General features: G+C 37.7%; 1 protein-coding gene across 17 annotated transcripts in view; it reads left to right on the forward strand.

The window, feature by feature from the left end:
- Positions 1 to 22,256, forward strand: part of SOX6 (SRY-box transcription factor 6) — a 677,134-nt gene that overhangs the window by 248,004 nt on the left and 406,874 nt on the right. Inside the window, exon 1 of one of the 17 annotated variants that reach the window (XM_043902145.1) lies at positions 18,133 to 18,153. The exons of the other annotated variants lie outside the window; for them this stretch is intronic. Coding sequence (XP_043758080.1) covers positions 18,140 to 18,153 — 14 coding nt within the window. The 5' untranslated portion in view covers positions 18,133 to 18,139. Of the gene's footprint in view, positions 1 to 18,132; positions 18,154 to 22,256 lie in introns of those variants that run through there. 17 annotated transcript variants of the gene reach the window in all.

The following is a 22,256-nucleotide window of genomic DNA, read 5'->3' on the forward strand; positions in this document are numbered from 1 at the left end:
AACTGAATTTCCTTAACTTTTCCCATATTCCCAGAGCCTATCTTTTGAAATGAGGTTTTAGCCATTTAAAGGCAGGAGGGTAGAGGAAGTGGGTGAAGGATTCCACTTACAGCTAACTCTAGCAAACATGCATGGATTATGTCTTGAGCATTAAGTACAATTTTCTAATCCTGGGATGACTTTCGCTTGACAGCCAGCATGTTTCCCCTTCTCTGTTTGAACTCTTGTTTCTATTCTCACCCCTTGCCCATTTGGAGGAGGGGGATTTCTAGTTTAATATTGGCCTTGAATCAAGTCAGAAGGTATAGATTTAGGAGGGTTAAAAAAAAAAATCACATAATGTAGGCCAGACCTATACAGAAATGGCTCGACATTAACCAAATTGTTTGCTGAATATCCTGTTTGTATTAGATCTGCAATTGTGTGCATTACTATAATCATATATCATTCATCAGAGAGGTATGCAACTATAGAGTTTTAATGGGTTCTTTAGGACTATATCTATTTCCTTTGTCTTTTGTGTACAGTGCTCAGTACTTTGGAATTTGAGTATCTGTATTCTAGTTCCAGTATCCCTTGGTGCTTTAGAATTTGGAGAGCTGGATTCTAGTTTCAACTCTCTCTGCTACTAATTAGCAACTAGTTACTTGCTTGAGCAAACTGCTTAAGCTTTCTAGGCCTCACTTCCTTTCAGTTGTAACAGTCTTTGATTCAGTGATGCAAACTATCTAATCTCAGCTGGAGAGATTAGGTTTGATATATAAAAAATGTTATTACTCTCTTTCATAATGTGTATAACTACTGTGTGAGTTAGGTTGAAAAAATAATTGGAATGGACTTATAAAGTTTGAAAAGGGTTTAAGAAGTGTTAGTAGTATTAGTGAGCATTTGAGATTTTTTGAATTGTAAATTGATGAAATTATAGCTATTTTCTCATGTAATGTGTAATGGCAGTAGTCATTTTTTAATTAGATAACCCTCTAAGTTCTATTTAATAAGTTTCTAATAGGTATAATGTTAGTATTAAGTTTGATTCTTATACTTTCACTCTGTGATTTTTGCCCTTAGCTGTTTTCTTTTCTTAAAACAATAATACAATATGGCACAGCCGCAATAATTATAGAAATAAAGAGAAGGGATGAAAGTATAGAAAATGAGAGAGAAAGGGAGGGAGTGGGGGGAAATGAACACAAAAGGAATAAGAGTGAACTTGGTCATTACTTTCTAAGTATTCTTCTGGCCTTCAACAGCAATTTTATGTTATTATTTCTTGGATTTTGCAGTGGATAAAGCATCTCTTGTTTTTCAATTTTAATTATTTAAAATATTTGAGTGATATTATGGCACATGTTAAAGCAAACACTGGTACTTAAGTCTAGTACTAGATAGGAGAAAATGTTAAAAAGCTATCTAAATGTCCATTGACAGAGGAATGGATAAAGAACATGTAGTACATATATATAATGGAGTATTACTCAGCCATTAAAAGAATGAAATTATGCCATTTGCAGCAACATGGATGGATTTAGAGATTATCATCTAAGTGAAGTAAGTCAGACATAGATAAATATCATATGGTATCACTCATATGTGGAATCTAATTTAAAAAAATGATACAAGTGAACTTATTTACAAAACAGAAACAGACTCATAGATTTTAAAAACAAACCTATAGATACCAAAGGGGAAAGAAATGTGGTTAAAGGGGTAAATTAGGAGCTTGGGATTAACGTACACATACTTACTATATATAAAAGAAAACGAACAAGAACCTGCTGTATAGCACAGGGAACTCTACTCAATATTCTTTAATCCATGTGGGTAAAGATTCTCGAAAAGAATGTACATACAGGTTTAACTGATCACTTTGCTGTACGCCTGACTAGCAATATTGTGAATCAACTATAATACAATTAAAAAAAGGAGAAAATGGTATTAATACTGCTATCATTTTTCTCTTTTAAAATGCATTCCATATGTGATATTTGAAATACTGTTTGTATGGCAAAGCTAATTTTTAGAGTGAGTTTGAAATGCATTGTTATTATTTTAGCTGAACAAGCACTAAGAAGGCAGAAGGGTTGGAAACAAAGGCTACAATCCTGTGAATTAGTGATAGCATACTTCAAAGTTCCTATATAATACGACTAGTGGATATTCTTTCAAACTAGAAAAATTGGAGTTCCTGACAATGAAAATGTTCTGAATAGGGTTTGCAGATTTTCTGATTTTGGGAGTAGACTTTTCTATAGGACTTTACATGTTTTATAAGAGGTAGTTCCCAGATCTGTGGATATACAGTTCAGGATGTTGTGAATGATGAAGGGGCATTTTCTTAGTCCATTGGGCTACTGTAACAAAATAACCGTAGATAATTTATAAACAGGGCTTCCCCTATGACTCAACAGGTGAAGAATCCTGCCTGCAATGCAGGAGACACAGGAAACATGGGTTCAGCACCTAGGTTGGGAAGATCCCCAGGAGAACCACTCTGTAGTCTTGCCTGAAAAATCCCATGGACAGAGGAGCCTGATGGGCTACAGTCCAATGGGTTGCAAAGTTTATAAACAATAGAAATTTATTTATTACAGTTCTGTAGGCTGGAAATCTGACATCGGGGTACTGACTGTTGAATGAGGGCTATTTTCTGGCTCACAGACTTATTGTTGTATGGCGGAAGGGACTAGGGAGCTCTTTAGGATCTCCTTTAGTAGTGTTAGTTGCTCAGTCATGTCCAACTCTTTGTGATTCCACGGACTGTAGCCCGCCAGGCTCCTCTGTCCATGGGAGTCTCCGGGCCAGAATACTGGAGTGGATTGCCACTCCCTTCTCTGAAGGATCTTCCCAATCCAGGGATCAAACCCAGGTCTCATATGTTGCAGGCAGATTCTTTACCTTTTGAGCTACAGGGAAGACCTCTTATAAGATCTCTTTTATAAAAGCACTAATCCCATTCATGATGGCTCTATCCTCGTGAACTAATCTCACTTTCCAGTGGCCCCATCTACTGATACCTTCACCTTTAGGGGTTATGATTTCAACACATGAATGCTGGGGGAGGTACAACATTCAAACCATAGCAGCTAAAGGAAACTCAGAGAAAGACTTGGCTTTATATTTTGGTAAGTATGATGCAGTGTAATATTGTGAGATGATATCTGCATAGAAGCAGTAGTAATTGTATTGAGTTTGCATAGTCTTCATTATTTATTAAATATACAAGGGCTTAGAGGCTGTATTAGTAATGATACGTTAGTCTTTCTTTCTTTCTATGGTATTATCTAATAATTATCAGGACACATGATATGTATCAATATATATATGTTTTTTCAACATATTTGTTATATACTTTCATTTCTTAAAGATTATAGAGTTTAGCACATATAAACCATAAAACCACAAACTCTTGCAATAAAATTTAGGTAACACCTGGGTATGACAATTAAATTCTCAGTTGTGATACCACACCATTTATTTGCAAGATTCGTTGATTCCAGAGCAGTAGGGGAAGATGTTATAAACAACAGGTACTATCTAATAGAATAGGCGTGCATGCTTGCTAGGTTCGTTTCAGTTGTATCTGACTTTGTGCAACCCTATGGACTGTAGCCTGCCAGGCCCCTCTGTCCTTGGAATTTCTCAGGCAAGAATACCAGAGTGGATTGCCATGTCCTCTTCCAGGGGATCTTCCCAATCCAGGGATTGAACCCATGTCTCTTACATCTCCTGCACTGGCAAATGTGTTCTTTACCACTCACCACCTGGAAGCCCTTATTTGATAGTGAAAGAATGACCCAAAGAAGGAAGTTGGACCTAAGGGAAAAGAACAAAATATGAAAGAAGGAGTATGTTAAAGGAAGAGACTTCAAACAGTGGTACAGAAATTGAAGAAGAGCCCATTTGCTTGGATTGACTGCTGACATGTTTCTGTTTTAGACAAATGTTGAGAATGTATTTCTCTACATTTTGTAAAAGTGCAGAATTGTGCATTGTGAACTGTCCTTTGCAGTTGTCATTCTATGTCTGAATTATGAAAGCATGTTAGGGACTTACAACTCGTATAGTTTGTGTCACAGCTATAGTTTAATAGTGAAATTATATTTCTTTTGTGCACTGGTGTTCATAGATATACTGTGAATAATTTTCTAATGTGAATAATTTTCTGCACAATGTCATTTTCTTCTCCAGTTGTTCCTGATAAATAACTTTACACACTATGATATTACATTTGTCATAAGAGTTAAAAAGTGGTTGTATCTTACGAGTATCACAAGTTCTGAACAGAGTTCACTTTAACTAATGTGGAATTTTAAAGCATCAGAAAAAATAATGAAGTGTTTTCAAAATGATGAGTAGGAGTTCATAGAAAATGAAAGAAAACTTATATATCAGAGCTTAAAGTTTTAATTAAGGATCTCTGTGTTCCAGTTATTCCAACCAGGTGTTCTGCCAGTGATGACAAAGTTACTCATCTATCCTGTCTTCATCTAGCGCTTCAAGATGGTTAATGATTTCATTCTTCTATTGCCTTCCTTTATTTTAATTTTTGTTCAGTTCTCCTTTTGTGAAAGATGTTCAGCTTCTTGTGACGAAAGGTTAACTGTGTACTTCTTTTGGAATCAATTATTATTGCCCTCACTCAACTGGGCTTATCTTGGTGTAACCTTTTGAAGAAGTAGCCTTTCCAACAAAGTCTTACTCTGCGCTGTCATCCTGAGTCTTTGTTAGTGCTCTCTTCTCCCTTCTGACTCACATAGTCTTGATTGGTTGGCTCCTCAACTTAGCTTGCCATCTGTCTCTACTTTCCCTTCCTTTTTGCATCTTCTTCCTATGATGTTAATTTGTCATTCTTTTTGAGATATAATTGATATATAGCACTGTATAAGTTTAAGGTGTACAGCATAATGGTTTGTCTTATGTTTAGTGTGAAACAATTACCACAATAAGTGTAGTTAACATATCATTATTTCTTCTAGAAAAATCTGTGTTTCTCTATCAGTTCAGTTCAGTCGCTCAGTTGTATCCGACTCTTTGCGACCCCATGAATCGCGGCACGCCGGGCCTCCCTATCCATCACCAACTCCCGGAGTTTACTCAAACTCATGTCCACCAAGTTGGTGATGCCATCCAGCCATCCCATCTTCTGTTGTCCCCTTCTCCTCCTGCCCCCAATCCCTCCCAGCATCAGGGTCTTTTCCAGTGAGTCAACTCTTTGCATCAGGTGGCCAAAGTATTGGAGTTTCAGCTTCAGCAACAGTTCTTCCAATGTTATTCAGGGTTGATTTCCTTTAGTTTGATCTCTTTGTAGTCCAGGAAACTCAAGAGTCTTCTCCAGTTTGAAAGCATCTATTCTTTGGCGCTCAGCCTTCTTTATGGCCCAACTTTCACATCTGTTCATGACTACTGGAAAAATCATAGGTTTGACTGTACAGACTCTTGTTGGCAAAGTGACATCTCTGATTTTAAATATGCTGTCTAGGTTTGTCATAGCTTTCCTTCCAAGGAGCAAGCATCTTTTAGTTTCATGGCTGCATTGACCGTCTGCAGTGATTTTGGAACCCAAGAAAATAAAATCTGTCACTATCTCCACTTTTTATCCTTCTATTTGCCATGAAGTGATGGGACTAGATACCATGACCTTAGTTTTTTGAATGTTGAGTTTCAAGACAGCTTTTTCACTCTCCTCTTTCACCAAGAGGTTCTTTAATTCCTCTTCATTGTTATGTACCAGGCACCACACCATATGGTCATTGAAGATATATCAGTGAACTAAACAGAAATTCCTACCCTCAAAGAGCTTATATTATACTGGAAGGAAAAAGGCAATATAGAAAAGAAATTATTTTATAGTAACTCAGAAGATAAATGCTATGGAGAAAAATAAAATAGGTAAGGTGAATAGGGAGTGCTGAGTGTGTAAATATGTCCAGTTTTAAGTAGGATGGTCATGGAATTTTTCATTGAGAAGAAAATCTTTCCTCATAGACTTAAAATAACAGCAAAGGAACCATGCATGCATATATCTAGGGAAGAGTGTTTCAGGCAGAGGGCATGACCAAAGTAGAGACTTTAATGTTGAAATGTGTTTGATGTTCACGCAACTGGAAAGAGAGCAGAATGGCTGGAGATGAGTAAATGAAAGGAAAGTAATAGAAGAAGTCAGAGAAATAATAGGAACCAGATTATTAGGAACTTGTATATCATTGTGAGGATTTTTGCTTTTATTCTGTGTGAGATGGGATGCCATTGGAACATTTTGAGCAGAGGAGAATATGATATTCTTGTGTTTTGAAAGGATCATTTAGATTGTTGCTGGGAATAAATTTTAGGGATGCAAAAGGGTGGAAGCAGAATGACCACTTAAAGGCAACTCCAGTAATCCAGGTGAAAGTTACTGGTGGTTTAGAGTAGCAGTGGAGGTGGTCAGAAGTGGTTATATTCTAAACATAGTTTTAATGAAGAACTAACAGGACGTTCTAGTAGATTGGATATGGAGGGTGAGAGAAAGAAAGGAATCAAGGATGGCTCCAGGATTCTGGCCTGAGAAGGTATAAGGATAGAGTTGCCATTAAGTCAAGTGGGAAAGGCTTTGAGAGGAACAGGTTTTAGGAAATATCAGAAACTCAGTTTTGGACATGTTAGATTTGAGATGTATGCTAGCTATCCAAAGGAGGTAGGGAGTAGACAGGAGAGAGGAGTGGACTGGAGATAAAAATTTATGATTCTATAAGCTTATACAGATATGAGTATAGTACTTCTAGATCTCAGTCTGTTATTTGTTCTGTTTGAAAGACTTGTTTCTGAGTCTTTGGTTAAGATAATATTGAAAAAATCTGTATTATGTTTAATTCTGAGTGTAAATTCTGGTTCAAATGTAAATTATTCCATTGTCAATCTTCTGGTCTGCCTGTATAGTTAAGCATAGTCACATCTAGTCAGGAGAACAAAAACCATGATAAACAGTTTAAGTGGATGGGACTTAATTGAGGATACTTGCTATACAGGTATTGGAAGGTTGAAAAAACAAAAAGGGAAGTCAGTAGTTCCTATATCTATATGTTTCCAGATATAACTGTAGGGAGCAGCTGCCAGTGATGCCAGCTTCCATTTGTGTGGAAAGAACGTGGCCTATTTGAGTTTAGGAACTTGGAAAAAAATGATGACTGGGGCTTAGATTTCTGGGGAGAGGGTGTACTGTGTGACTTGCTCAGCCTACTGAGGGGAACATGACATGGCTTCTGCTCTAATCACTGAGAGGAGAGTTGTCAGCTGGTGTTGGTATCTTTGAGGGGGTTAGGCAGCTGGTATTGGGAATGCTAAAAGAAGCTAAGCTGATGGGAATGTAAAATGGTACAGCCATAAGCATATTTTGCTGCTGGAGGGATGCTCTCATGAGCTAGAAAAAGGAAGTCTCTTCTCTTCTCCTCCCACCTTCTAATTTCCCACTAGTCCCTCTCATTGGCTGAGCCTAATAGGAAGCCAGCTGGCAAGGGAGCATGGGAAATAGAGTGCCTCAGAATCACAGAGCAGAGTATTGAAGGGTGATGTGAGAGTCAGAGACAGTAAGTAAATAACTGGCACATGTACTGTGAATGTTAACATATGAATACAATTTTAAGACCTCATTCCATTGAAATGTTCAGCAAAGTGGGACACTTTATATTTTAAGCCATAGTACTTTGGCTATTTATTGATAATAAGTAGAAAATAATATTTGGTGTTAAAGAGGATACTAACTGATTAATTTTAAGAGTGACTTGGTTTTCAAAATTTTAAGCTACTTTCTGTCTCCAGGCAAGAAATTAGTCAGTTCACTCATCCAGCGATAGGTACTATTCTTGCACTTAAAATATGTTAGTGAATACAACAAACAATTTTAATTCTCACAGAGTTTATATTACTGATGGGACAGATGGATAATGACAAGCATGATAAGTAAGTTATAGAGTATATTAGAATTGTATAAGGTCTATAGAAAAAGAAATTTAGAATAGGATAAGGTACATTAATAATGCAAGGAAGCAGTATTATTAAATAGAATGATTAGAATAGGAGTCATTGAGAACATGACATTTGAGCAAAGACTTGAAGAAGGTAAGAGTGTAAGCCATAGGAGAGGAAATTGTTATTTTCCTTTTTTTTTTATAATAGCCTGTCTAGTGGATGTGATATTGTATTTCATTGTGGTTTTGATTTGCATTTGCCTAATGATGGATGAAAAAGCAAAAAGATAGGACATTGAAAGATGAACTACCCAGGTTGGTAGGTGCCCAATATGCTACTGGAGATCAGTGGAGAAATAACTCCAGAAAGAAAGACAGGACGGAGCCAAAGCAAAAACAACACACAGTTGTGGATGTGGCTAGTGATAGAAGCAAGGTCCAATGCTGTAAACAGCAATATTGCATAGGAACCTGGAATGTTAAGTTCATGAATCAAGGCAAATTGGAAGTGGTCAAACAGGAGATACCAAGAATGAACGTCAACATTCTAGGAATCAGTGAACTAAAATGGACTGTAATGGGTGAATTTAGCTCAGATGACCATTATATCTATTAATGTCGGCAGGAATCCCTTAGAAGAAATGGAGTAGCCATCATAGTCAACAAGAGGGTCTAAAATGCAATACTTGGATGGAATCTCAAAAACGTCAGAATGATCTCTGTTCACTTCCAAGGCAAACCATTCAATATCATAGTAATCCAAGTCTATGACCCGACCAGGAATGCTGAAGAAGCTGAAGTTGAACAGTTCTATGAAGACCTACAAGACCTTTTAGAACTATCACCCAAAAAAGATGTCCTTTTCATTATAGGGGACTGGAATGCAAAAGTAGGAAGTCAAGAAGCACCTGGAGTAACAGGCAAATTTGGCCTTGGAGTACAGAATGAAGCAGGGCAAAGGCTAATAGAGTTTTGCCAAGAGAACACACTGGTCATAGCAAACACCCTTTTCCAACAACACAAGAGAAGACTCTACACATGGACATCACCAGATGGCCAACACCAAAATCAGATTGATTATATTCTTTGCAGCCAAAGATGGAGAAGCTCTATATAGTCAGCAAAAACTAGACCAGGAGCTGACTGTGGCTCAGATCATGAACTCCCTATTGCCAAATTCAGACTTAAATTGAAGAAAGTAGGGAAAACCACTAGACCATTCAGGTATGACCTAAATCAAATCCCTTATGACTATACAGTGGAAGTGAGAAATAGATTTAAGGGACTAGATCTGATAGAGTGCCTGGTGAATTATGGACAAAGGTTTGTGACATTGTACAGGAGACAGGGATCAAGACCATCCTCAAGAAAAAGAAATGCAAAAAGGCAAAATGGTTGTCTGAGGAGGCCTTACAGATAGCTGTGAAAAGAAGAGAAGCAAAATGCAAAGGAGAAAAGGAAAGATATAACCATTTGAATGCAGAGTTCCAAAGAACAGCAAGGAGGAATAAGAAAGCCTGCCTCAGTGATCAGTGCAAAGATAGAGGAAAATAATAGAATGGGAAAGACTAGAGATCTCTTCAAGAAGATAAGAGATACAAAAGGAACATTTCATGCAAAGATGGGCTCAATAAATGACAGAAATGGTATGGACCTAACAGAAGCAGACAATATTAGGAAGAGGTGGCAAGAAAACACAGAACTGTACAAATAAGATCTTCATGACCCAAATAATCACAATGGTGTGATCACTCACCTAGAGCCAGACATCCTGGAATGTGAAGTCAAGTGGGCCTTAGAAAGCATCACTACAAACGAAGCTGGTGGAGGTGATGGAATTCCAGTTGAGCTATTTCAAATCCTGAAAGATGATGCTGTAAAAGTGCTGCACTCAATATGCCAGTCAATCTGGAAAACTCAGCAGTGGCCACAGAACTGGAAAAGGTCAGTTTTCATTCTAATCCCAAAGAAAGACAATGCCAAAGAATGCTTAAACTACCTCACAATTGCATTCATCTCACACGCTAGCAAAGTAATGCTTAAAATTCTCCAAGCCAGGCTTCAGCAATACGTGAACTGAGAACTTCCAGATGTTCAAGCTGGTTTTAGAAAAGGCAGAGGAACCAGAGATCAAATTGCCAACATCCGCTGGATCATAGAAAAAGCAAGAGAGTTCCTGAAAAGCATCTATTTCTGTTGTATTGACTATGCCTTTGACTGTGTGGATCACAGTAAACTGTGGAAAATTCTGAAAGAGATGGAAATACCAGACCACCTGACCTGCCTCTTGAGAAACCTATATGCAGGTCAGGAAGCAACAGTTAGAACTGGACATGGAACAACAGACTGGTTCCAAATAGGAAAAGGAGTACGTCAAGGCTGTATATTGTCACCCTGCTTATTTAACTTACATGCAGAGTACATCATGAGAAATGCTGGGCTGGAAGAAGCACAAGCTGGAATCAAGATTGCCGGGAGAAATATCAATAACCTCAGATATGCAGATGACACCACCCTTATGGCAGAAAGTGAAGAGGAACTAAAGAGCCTCTTGATGAAAGTGAAAGAAGAGAGTGAAAAAGTTGGCTTAAAGCTCAACATTCAGAAAACTAAGATCATGGCATCCAGTCCCATCACCTCATGGGAAATAGATGGGGAGACAGTGGAAACAGTGTCAGACTTTATTTTTTTGGGCTCCAAAATCACTGCAGATGGTGACTGCAGCCATGAAATTAAAAGACACTTACTCCTTGGAAGGAAAGTTATGACCAACCTAGAAAGCATATTAAAAGCAGAGACATTACTTTGTCAACAAAGGTCCGTCTCGTCAAGGCTATGGTTTTCCAGTGGTCATGCATGGATGTGAGAGTTGGACTGTAAAGAAAACTGGGCACTGAAGAATGGATGCTTTTGAACTATGGTATTGGAGGAGACTCTTGAGAGTCCCTTGAACTGCAAGGAGATCCAACCAGTCCACCCTAAAGGAGATACGTCCTGGGTGTTCATTGGAAGGACTGATGCTGAAGCTGAAACACCAATTCTTTGGCCACCTGATGCAAAGAGCTGACTCTTGAAAAGACCCTGATGTTGGGAAAGATTGAAGGCAGGAGGAGAAGAGGTCAACAGAGGATGAGATGGTTAGATGGCATCACCGACTCAATGGACACGCGTTTGGGTGAACTCCGGGATTTGGTGATGGACAGGGAGGCCTGGCGTGCTGCAGTCCACGGGGTTGCAAAGAGTTGGACACAGCTGAGCGACTGAACTGAACTGACTGAATGATGGATGATGTTGAACATCTTTGCATATATTTATTGGCCATTTGTAGATCTTTGGAGAAACGCCTGTTTGAATCCTTTGCTCATTTTTGAATTGTGCTTGAAATCGTTGTTATTGAATTGTAGCAGTTCTCTATGTGTTGTAGATATTAATAAATCATCAGATACATGATTTGAAAACTTTTCTTTTTCTGTGAGTTGCTTTTTCACTCTCCTGGTAGTGTCCTTTGATGCATATAAGTCATTTAAATTGATGAACTCCAGTTTATCTTTTTTTCTTTTGTTGCCTGTGCTTTTGTGTCATATCTAAGAAATGATTGCAAAGCAATGTCATGAAGACTTCCCCGAAGTCGTCTAAGGGTTTTGAGGTTTTAGCTTTTAAGTTCAGGTCTTTGATCCATTTTGAGTTAATTTTTGTATGTAGTGTAAGGTAAGGGTTTAACTCTATTGTTTTGTGTAGGTATTCAGTTTTCTTAGCACCATTTATTGAAGAGATCCTATTTACTTTAAATGAACTTTTTATAAATTTAGATATTGGGTAAAAAGAGATTAGAAATTATTGGTTTTTTACTTGTCTAGTGTTTTTTACATTCTTTTTGCTCTGTCTCTGTTGCCTGCTATCATTTGCAAAACATAATACAAATGGTAGTTAACTGAATAATTATTTCATAGTGAATATACAGTTAAAAGAATACTGTATTAGCTGTGGTGTTTTCTAGGAAAGTTACTTTTGAAACACACTTTTATAATATTTCCTGCTCCCCAGGAAATTTCATAGGCTTTATGTTCGTATATATATGTTATCTTGAAGTGCTAGACAACAATTTTTCTGTACACTATTATCAGTGTTTAGTCCATTGGAAATATGGGCATTATAACTTTTCCATCCATACTTTTTTGCCTATTAGCTCCTAGTATTTTTAATCATCCATTTTCATTTGGTGATGTGTCTAAGCTGAGGGTAGGATTGACAGTTGTATTTCATGGTGATTTGTAATTGCTTGGGATAATTATCTGAGATTAATCTCATACTTCACTGGGACTTGTTCTTTCTTTTTCTCTTGCCTTGCGCTGTGGTTACACATTATTAACTGTGATTTGAGAGCTAGTTCTTTTCTTTAAGCCCCAAGGAAGAAAATGTGGTTGCTTTCTATGTCATAACTGTGTGAATGGTCTGGACTCTCGTGGCATCATTAGAGCTCTCAGTGGAGAGCACGCTGTCTCTCTTAGCCTATCACGAATCTGGCATGCTATGAGAGAAGGTACATTTGGAACATTGTTCTTTACACTGCTCTTGTTTCCTGAATATAGTTCTTATGCTGCGCTCAATGGAAAATGCGAGGTATATTTATCCTGACGGTAACAATACCAAAAAAAGACAATGCAATGTACTTCAAATAAAGAACTTTACTACTGTTTCAAACACAAAACTAAAATCAGATTACACATAAATGCAAAAGGCGCTTCATCAAAATCCATCCTATACCTTAAATCTAGTCTGAGGATTTAGATTGCACACTCAGATTTACTTTCTCTACTTATTACACTTGAATAAATTTCACTTGGATGAGCTAGTTACTCTAGCAAACTTCTAGTTTCTGCACCATACTTTATAGGACTTGCTGAATATTTAATTTTTGCTGACCCAGTAGGGTCAACTCAATTTCATGAAAGCTTGGTATGTATGTTGATGGTTTTACACTCTTACACCTGTCCTGTGATTTTTGTACTTGGGTTACAAATTTGGGATTTCATGCTATCTCTTAGGCATGGTAAAGAAATGAAAGAACTAGATAGAAATTTATAAATTGTGACACTGATATGTATAAGAAATACTTCTATGTTAAATAGTGATTCATCTTGAGTACTCCAGTTGCCTAGTACACTTGTGTACATCTCAGTGCAGAAAGGGATTATGATGTGCCAGGCTTATCGGTTAATTTACTCTCTATGGCAGTCATTGACCAGTCAAAGCATGGAATTTGGACATGTATCTAAATCTTTGTTTTGTAATTTACCTGTAGTAAAATTTAAGCCTTTCTCATCAATAAATCAGAGATAATATTACTAGAATTGTCATACACTTTGGAAAGCCTAATGAGGTGTTATTTGCATCTCTTTTTCTAGTTAAAATAGTTTTCTGTAGTATGAAAAGTACTTCTCTATGTGTGTGATTTGATTTAATTATATGTAGATAATTTTATAATGCACTCCCTTTTCAGGATGTTAGGATGCAAGAATAATCAGAGTCCTTTCTAACCAGTCCCTAGCAGCTGATTAAACACTGTATAGAGAACTGGGAAATATGAAAGATGGCAAATGAAATCCTGGTGGAAAGAATAGTCTAATCCCAAAGGACATTTTCAACAATAGTCTGGGCCCTATGCCTAGTACTTAGAGGGGCCTATGGTATGAAAACTCCTGCCCCTCACTGTACCATTCCCAGAATCTTATTTGTTAATGCTTGGCTTTATTAATAAAGTCATGACCACTTGTTCAGCACTGCATATGGTTAGTTGTGATTTCCAGCTGCCCACTGGGCTAAAGTGTAAACAGTGAGTAGATTGTTATGTTCTATTAAGCTTAAAGCTGTGATCTCATGTCTGTACCACATATGTCTGCAGCCAGAAATATATCCTTTTCCTGATCTTGTGGAAGAGAAGCAGCACTGTATCTGAAAAGAATCTGAATTCATTAGTCTAAGGGCTTTTAACTTTTCTTCTTACTGAAACCAAAGAACAAAATAAAAGCATAGAGTCGTGAACATCATCAGTAGGATGTCAACATGACACCAAACAGCATAATATATTGTCAAGATGAACGTTTAATCTGGTGACTGAAATTTCTATACATTTGGCATTTTCACAGAAGACAGAATGCAGGCAATAATCCAACAATCCAGTCAACAAAGAGAGCCTTAGTACAGTGGATTTGAAATAAGCACAACAGTTTGTCTGAGTGACTGAGAAAATGCCCATTGATAGAACTGGCTCCTAAATTCTGGCCCAATTGCTAATATGCTAGGTTAATTAGCATCTAAAATTTTGCTTTAATATGTTGATCAGGGATACTGTTGTTATTGTTTTTGGTGGTGATTTTTCTTTTTCTTTTCTTTAGTTTTTCTTTTAAAATCAGCTTCAGCTACTTGACATTACAGATGTTTCAGCTGTTCCCACAGTGTGAATGCTAGATAAAAACCTGAAGTTCTAAGCTCTCCGAAAAAGGAAATTTATAATGACACCATTTTATACCATACAAACAAGACGCTTTTAGATGTATATTTGTAAATATTTGTTACTTATTCTTCAGAGTAGTAATAGCCCCCATTTTCTGATGAGGAGGCTGTTTGTTTAAACAACTTTTCAAGGTCACAGAATCTGGATTCATACATAGGGCCAATTCTGTCCTTGGGATCTTCCAGCTATGTCACATTGCTCTTGCCTCTTTATAAACTGATTTTATAAGATAGCTTCTGGCCTCTAAAATATGCAGTATTTCTGAGTAATAATACTAGTAATTAATTGTAGTACCTTTTATTTGCATGGTGCTTTATTCTTTTCAAATTGATTATGGCCATTTGCTCATATATTCTACCTGACTACCCTTTTGGGATAATCAGGGTAAGTGTTATTATCCCTGTTTTACAGATGAATCAGATAACCTGAAAGAGGATAAAAATTTTGCCTAATTTTATTATTTAAATTTATTTTTATTGGAGTATAGTTGCTTTACAATGTTGTATTAGTCTCTACTGTACCTATTGGAGTCTTTTAGCTCAGGGTCTTGGTCCAGAAGCTGTTGAAAATTCTCTGGCCTGACTGGAATAGAGAAATTTCAGGGAGGAGGAAAAGTTAGGTTTGAAAACAAAATTTTCTTAATAGTTATTTTGTTGGGTAATGTAGTATACCAGTAACACCATATGGCAGGTGTAACTTTCTGAGTATTGGTAGAAATACAAAAACATTTAATAATTCTTCTTTCCTTCAAGGAAACTAGGACAGACAGTGTTGTGATAGAAATGAAAACTGGGCTTAATTATCAGAAGAGTTGGATTTTGGTGCTAGATCTCCCTTGACTATCTGTGGTTTTGGGCAAATTTCTGCCGTTCCTTATAAGTTCCCTCATCTGAGAAGTAAGGAGAAATAACTAGATAACTTTTAAAGGTACTTTCATCCCTAAACTCTTTCAAATCTTCTCTCTTGACCCCATGACAGAAGACTTGTGTTGAATTGTCTGGTACTCGTAAATTAAAAGGTAAGCAAAGATGCAGAGACTCACTTTTGGGGAGCTGACTTTAATAATTGAATAGTCCTTAAAAATAAAGTCCTAATCAGTTACATCAAAATTATGAGGCACGTCTAGAATAGTTCTAGGTCAGGATAGAGTTCTTAGCTCTACCACTCACCATTTGTGTAACAATAGGTAATTTATTTTAGCATCCTGAATTTTAGTTTCTATATCTTTACTATAGCAATCACCTCCTTTCTCTTAAAAAACTTTTACTGACCATTAAGTGTTATGTTAGATGCTGAGGTTATAAGGTGAACTTTTTCCTTTAGGTGTTCAAAGTGTCTCTCTGCTAGGGGGTTTGCAATTGAAGCCTTTTCTCTAGTAATGGAACCATAGAATCTTAGAGGTGGAAGAAATCTTGGGGTAGTTCAATTTGGATTTAGAGTGTGAGCTTATGAGGGCAGAAACTTTATTTTGTTCACTACTTTATCCCAAGAATCTACAACTATGTCAAGCATATGCATACTGAATGAATTAATAAAAGCAGAATAGTGAGAAAAATCATCTTTGGGTTATAGCCTTCTTTATCTGGAACCATGTTGTTTACATGTTAGACTGGCAACGTGCCAAGGCTTATGGGCATCTCTGTGACAGAAGGGGTAAACAGGGATATCCTCTGTGGGCACAATCACACTGACTGCTTCTTCAGTGAAATGTCTGACTTGTCATCCCTTGCATAGGAATGTTGAAAGAGTTTCGTGTGTTAGTTCTGAGAAAGGGTGGATTTGTTTGCTGATCTCTGTTCCACAGGAAATTGTAGAGCTCTGAAGAAGCAGTTTCCTTTACTTTGTGGCACAGAGTCCTTCAGCCATAACAAACTCTAGGTAGAATTTACCTGCTTTTTAAATTTTTCTTCCATTTTCAGACCCTAGTTCCCTTTACGCCCACGTCCTCCCCACAATACATATGGCATACCACACAGTGCTTCTACATAATCACCCTTTACTTAACTTTCTTTGGGGGAATTATGCTGTGTTCTATGGAGAAATTGCTTTATTTTCAGGGTTCTAGATTTTCTCTGAGTTTCCTTTGGCATTTCCCTGAACGGAGTCATGAGGCTTGTTTTTCGTGTGTCTATGACACTACTGGGGTGGGGTACGTGTTACAGAGGTTGTTACACTGTCCAGACCCAGGGAGGGAGAAGTGGAGTTAGGGGACACTGATATGGAAAGCAACCAAGAGGGCTTTTTTTCTTTACTTATTATTTCACTTTCAAGAAGAAGATGTGGTTTCCTCAAAAGAGCAGAGAAATGAGACTTGTCATTATCATGCTTCAATCATTATCTGTTTAGCAGTCACTGTTGCTTTTTTCCTCCCTCTGTAAAACAAGAGGCTCTTTTTTTTTGTTTGTTCTTTAAGAGAAAACCACATGACATATGGAAAGGACCTTTGTTTTAGAGGACCTGGTCTTTAGTCCTGTCTTCTTTACTCCCTAGCCAAAAAACTCTAAAAAGTTATCATCTCTGAGCACTATTTGCAGAGACTAATTCTGTAGAGATGATAACATGATAACACTACTGGTTGCACCAGGTTATCATATGAATTAAAATAAATAATGGAAAAGGCTTCATAAATTATATATATGAACTGTATACAAACCTACATCACTTGCCTCCACTTTCCATCATCTCTAAATCATCAAGAATCTCTTACTGCCTTTTAAAGTAGAAATATATCTTGTATTTTTCTCCCTGACTTGCAACAGCCTCATCAAATTTGAAGATTTGGAAATAAACATTCTCTTTTCCAGTTTTTGCTAGGAATCTTCATCAGGGCATTTCTCTGGCACCTTAAACAGCTGTTGTGTGTGTCAGTCCAGAGGTGGTTGCGTTTCACTGGTTCAAGATTGCATGATTCTGGTGTAGAGTTGCGGAGTTTTTGCTAATAGTGGTTGCTTGCTCTGAGATATGCTATATAATTTGGCATATTAATGAGAGGAAGTCAGGATGATGCTTTATAAGTGACAGAGACTTTGAGAAAATGGCACAACTCTATTTTTTTTTTCTAAACAGAAATGCTTCTCAAATTTTTTTTTCCCTTCTCATTTTTTCCTGGCAGCTTTGTATCTTCTACTCAGGTTTTTTTTTTTTTTTTCTTCCCTACTTTATGAAAGCTCTTCTTTCCTTATTTCCTCTAGTCAGTGTTTACAACAGAAGTAATACATGTTTTATGATTTTTTAAAGTGTTAGAGTTGTTTAATCTTAGAATAACATCTATTGAGTGAAGGAGGAGGGCATGGCAACCCACTCCAGTATTCTTGCCCAGAAAATCCCATGGACAGAGGGGCATGGTGGGCCCCATGTCTATGGGGTCTCAAAGAGTCGGACACAACTGAAGCACACAGTATTTTTAAAGTAGTCAAGGGAATGCTGACTCTGGATTGACACTGCATGTATTTGGATACTGACTCAGCTACTACTTATTAGCTGTTTGACCTTCTGACAAGTCACTTAAATTTTTTGGTCCTTATTTTCTTCTGTAAAATGGGTGTAACAGTAGTAACTACATCATTGGCAGTTATGAGGACTGAATTTATATGTATGTTTTTATATATAGTGGTGGTTTAGTTGCTAGGTCATGTCTGACTCTGTGACTCCAGAGACCTATAATCACCAGGTTCCTCTGTCCATGGGATTCTCTGGGCAAGAATACTGGAGTGGGCAGCCATTCCCTTCTCTAGGGGATCTTTCCAACACAGGGATTGAAACTGCATCTCCTGCATTGCTCCATACCATCTGGCCTTACCTGGTGGCTCAGTGGTAAAGGATCTATCTATCTATCTATCTATCTATCTATCTGTCTGTCTATCTATATATCTGTCTATCTATCTATCTGTTGTTGCTGTTCAGTCTCAGTCGTGTCCAACTCCTTGAGACCTCAGGGACTGGAGATGCCAGGCTTCCATATCCTTCACTAACTCCTGGAGTTTGCTCAAACTCATGTCCAATGAGTTGGTGATGCCATCCAACCATCTCATCCTCTGCTGCCCCCTTCTTCTGCCCTCAATCTTTCCCAGCATCAAGGTCTTTTCCAATGAGTCAGCTCTTTGCATCACGTGGCCAAATTATTGGAGCTTCAGCTTCAGCACCAGTCCTCCCAATGAATATTCAGGGTTAATCTTCTTTAGGAATGACTGGTTTGATCTCCTTGCTGTCCAAGGGACTGTCTGAAGTCTTTTCCAGCAGCACATATATATAAGTATGTAGTCAAGTAGACACAGGTTCAGTCCCTGCATTGGGAAGATCCCCTGGAGAAGGGAAAGGCTACCCACTCCAGTATTCTTGCCTGGAGAATCCCATTGACAGAGGAGCCTGGTGGGCAACAGGTCCATGGGGTCTCAAAGAGTCAGACATGACTGAAGCCATGTAGCACACAAGCACGCATGCACACACACACACATGCACATATATTTAGCTGTTATTGTTATTATTACCAAAACCTTACTGCTATTAATGTATATTTGAGACAATCAATAATTATGAAGCCCTAACATGTGCTTAGGATTCTGCTAGTTATCTTGGGAATTCAAATTGTATGGCACCATTCTTGTCTCCTTTTAGTGACTTGGTCTAGGGTAATGTAAGGCATATTTGGATAGTACAAGTTGCCTGAAGATTTGCTGCAGGTCTCTTATATGGCTTGATTGGGGACACAGAACATAAACAGAACAGGTAGCTGACAAATACAAATGTATTGATCAAGGTAAATGAATGTTACAGAAATAATTATAGTAAGAATGCAATAGTGGGCTGATATGCTCTTGAAAGGCTTTTGGAGGAGGTAAGATATTAGCTGAGCCTAGAGAGTAGACTATGGAAATGTGGAGATGAGGAAGGGTCTCACTTTTGGGGAGAAGGAGTAGGGAGTGGGAATAGGAACATTATAATGCACCAGATTAAAAAGCAGAGACATTACTTTGCCAGCAAAGGTCCATCTAGTCAAAGCTGCGGTTTTTCCAGTAGTCATGTATAGATGTGAGAGTTGGACTATAAAGAAAGCTGAGCACCGAAGAATTGATGCTTTCGAACTGTGGTGTTGGAGAAGACTCTTGAGAGTCCCTTGGACTGCAAGGAGATCCAACCAGTCCATCCTAAAGGAAATCAGTCCTGAATATTCATTGGAAGGACTGATGTTGAAGCTGAAACTCCAATACTTTGGCCACCTGATGCGAAGAACTGACTCATTTGAAAAGACCCTGATGCTGGGAGAGATTGAAGGCAGGAGGAGAAGGGGATGACAGAGGAGGAGATGGTTGATGGCTAACCGACTTGATGGACATGAGTTTGAGTAAGCTCCGGGAGTTGGTGATGGACAGGGACGCCTGGCGTGCTGCAGTCCATGGGGTCGCAGAGTCGGACACGACTGAGCAACTGAACTGAAAACAGACAGGGTTAAAGCTCTGGTGCTGCCTCTTACTGTCTTTGTGACCTTAGTTAAGTAACTTAATCTTCCAGAGTCTCACTTTTCTATACTGTAAAATGGGATAATGTTAGTTTTTTAGGTTTTGTTGTTAGTCAGTTGCTAAGTCATGTCCAACTCTGTTAATGTGAGTCTTAGAGCTAACTCATGTAAAGCAGCTACCATAGTTCTTGGCTCATAGTATTCAGTGAATGATATGACTGGGAATAGAGTGTAAAAATTAAAAGCATGGGTTTTAAAGTCAGGTAGGACAGGTTTGAATATTCTCTACCATTTACTAGCATTATAGCCAAAACCCAGTAACTCTAAGCTTACTTACCTCATTTGAAAATGGGGATACATTAGTAGCTTTATTGTTGAATTGTTTGAAATTTAGTGAATTACTGAGAAGCATAAGTAACCAACAGAGCACATAGTATGTACTCAATATACATTAGCCCTTATGTTATTTTTATTGGTATACTATCTCTCTTCTCCCTTCCAGGTATTCCTTTTGTGATTATTCATATTCTTTCATCATTTCCTCTCCCCATCTCTTCATTTACTTCCTTTCAACAACATTTATCAGTAGCAGTTATAGAGACTGAAAACAGAGACTTAAAGGAATGTGGAAGTAGAAAGTAACTGGCTAGCACCAGTCAGTACCACATGTCCAGCAGAGCACCAAGGACAAGATAAGAAGAGAGAACCTAAGCACACATAAATACAAATGACAGGAGCATAAACATATATACAATCTTCTGGATGACTTTTTCTTGAGGCCACTAGAAATTTTTTTCTTAAGGGAAATTCAAATCACATAACTCCTGTGATTAAATTCCTTCAATAACTTGCTATTTCCTCGAGAATAAAATCCAAACTACTTTGAATTGCATTTAAAATCCTTTCCAATCTGTTGTCAGCCCATCCTGCTGGATTCTTTCCCTGTTACTTTCCACTACACATCCCATATTCTAGCCACTTTAAAGTTCTTCCCCTTCTTTGAATATAGCCATAAGCTTTTGCAGCATCTTGGCTTTGCACATCCTGGGAAAATGGACATCCCTCTTATTTCCACTAGACAAACTTCTACTCATCTGTCAGGACCCAGTTAAATGGGACTTCTTTAATGCCTCGGATCCACCCAAAATGAACTGCGTATTTGTTCCTTCCTTTGGGTTTCCACAATACTATTTATAGCTCTCTAGCAACTGGCACTTGTCATAGCACCTTGAGGTGATTTATATTCCATGCTGTCTAGACTATTAACTATTAGATGGTACTCTCTTATTTATATGCCTCTGTATATATGCCTCAAGTCAGTACTTGACAAGAGCAGGTGGTAAACATTTGAAGTCTATGAACAGGGTAGTAGGCTCATGAATGGCAACTTTTTTGGTTCACTAGCCAATTTGGGGGATTTATTCTATTAAGATTGCCTCAGAGTCATAGACTCATAGAATTTCAGTGTTGAGGATATACTTCATTTTACAGGTAAAGAATTGAGGCCAGAGGGAGGAGATTTTCTTCCTTTGTCCTTCAGGTCAAACTGTGAATTCCCTTCAAAACACAGTGGCAGACTATTACTTGAAATTTGTTTTAAAAATCATGTTAGTTTCCTTCCCTTGCATGGCCTGTCTTCTAGACTCATTTGCATAAATATGTATTTAGGTGTTCTTTCTAGATCAGTAATTTGGGTATAAATCGATGCTCACTCACTTGAATTGATGTGCATATATTTATTATATTCTGTTCAGATGCTGGATACATGTTAAAACCGGTTGGCTCTTTTAGGTTCCTTGCTTTGTTTACTATAACACTTCTCTGTTGGTAGTACCGTCTGTTCTATCAGAATAAAATTCTGACTTTTATTGTTTTTATAAGATAAAATAGGTTTTTAAAGATAAAAAAATGTACTGATTTTTCCTATAATTCTGTAATTTTGAGTCATGAATGACAGAGAATGTGGGGAGATTATTCCCTAGTTAGAGTTGTATTAGTAATTTGCTAATGTTTAATGGTTTATCAGGATTGGATTTCTTTGAAAACTGTCTAATGTAGTCAGAGACATCTTTTGTTCACTATGGTTCTGGTCCTTTTTGGGGAGTAAATCAGATTTTTATGTATACATTCTGCATGGGAGCTGTAATAAGTGAGCACATGTTGCAAATGCTGTGACCTTCAGTCAACTAGAGAAAGATACCTCTTCTAATCAAAGGCAAAAGCCACGATCTTTCTTGTTGTAACTTACTGTTGACACAAGAAAGGCCAGAGAGATTGACATCAATCTCTATAGAAACCATTAACCAATGCTGAATAAATCTGCAGCATTGAATCCATATGCATG

The sequence above is a fragment of the Cervus elaphus genome, chromosome 1 (assembly GCF_910594005.1).
Source record: "Cervus elaphus chromosome 1, mCerEla1.1, whole genome shotgun sequence".
NCBI lineage: Eukaryota > Metazoa > Chordata > Mammalia > Artiodactyla > Cervidae > Cervus > Cervus elaphus.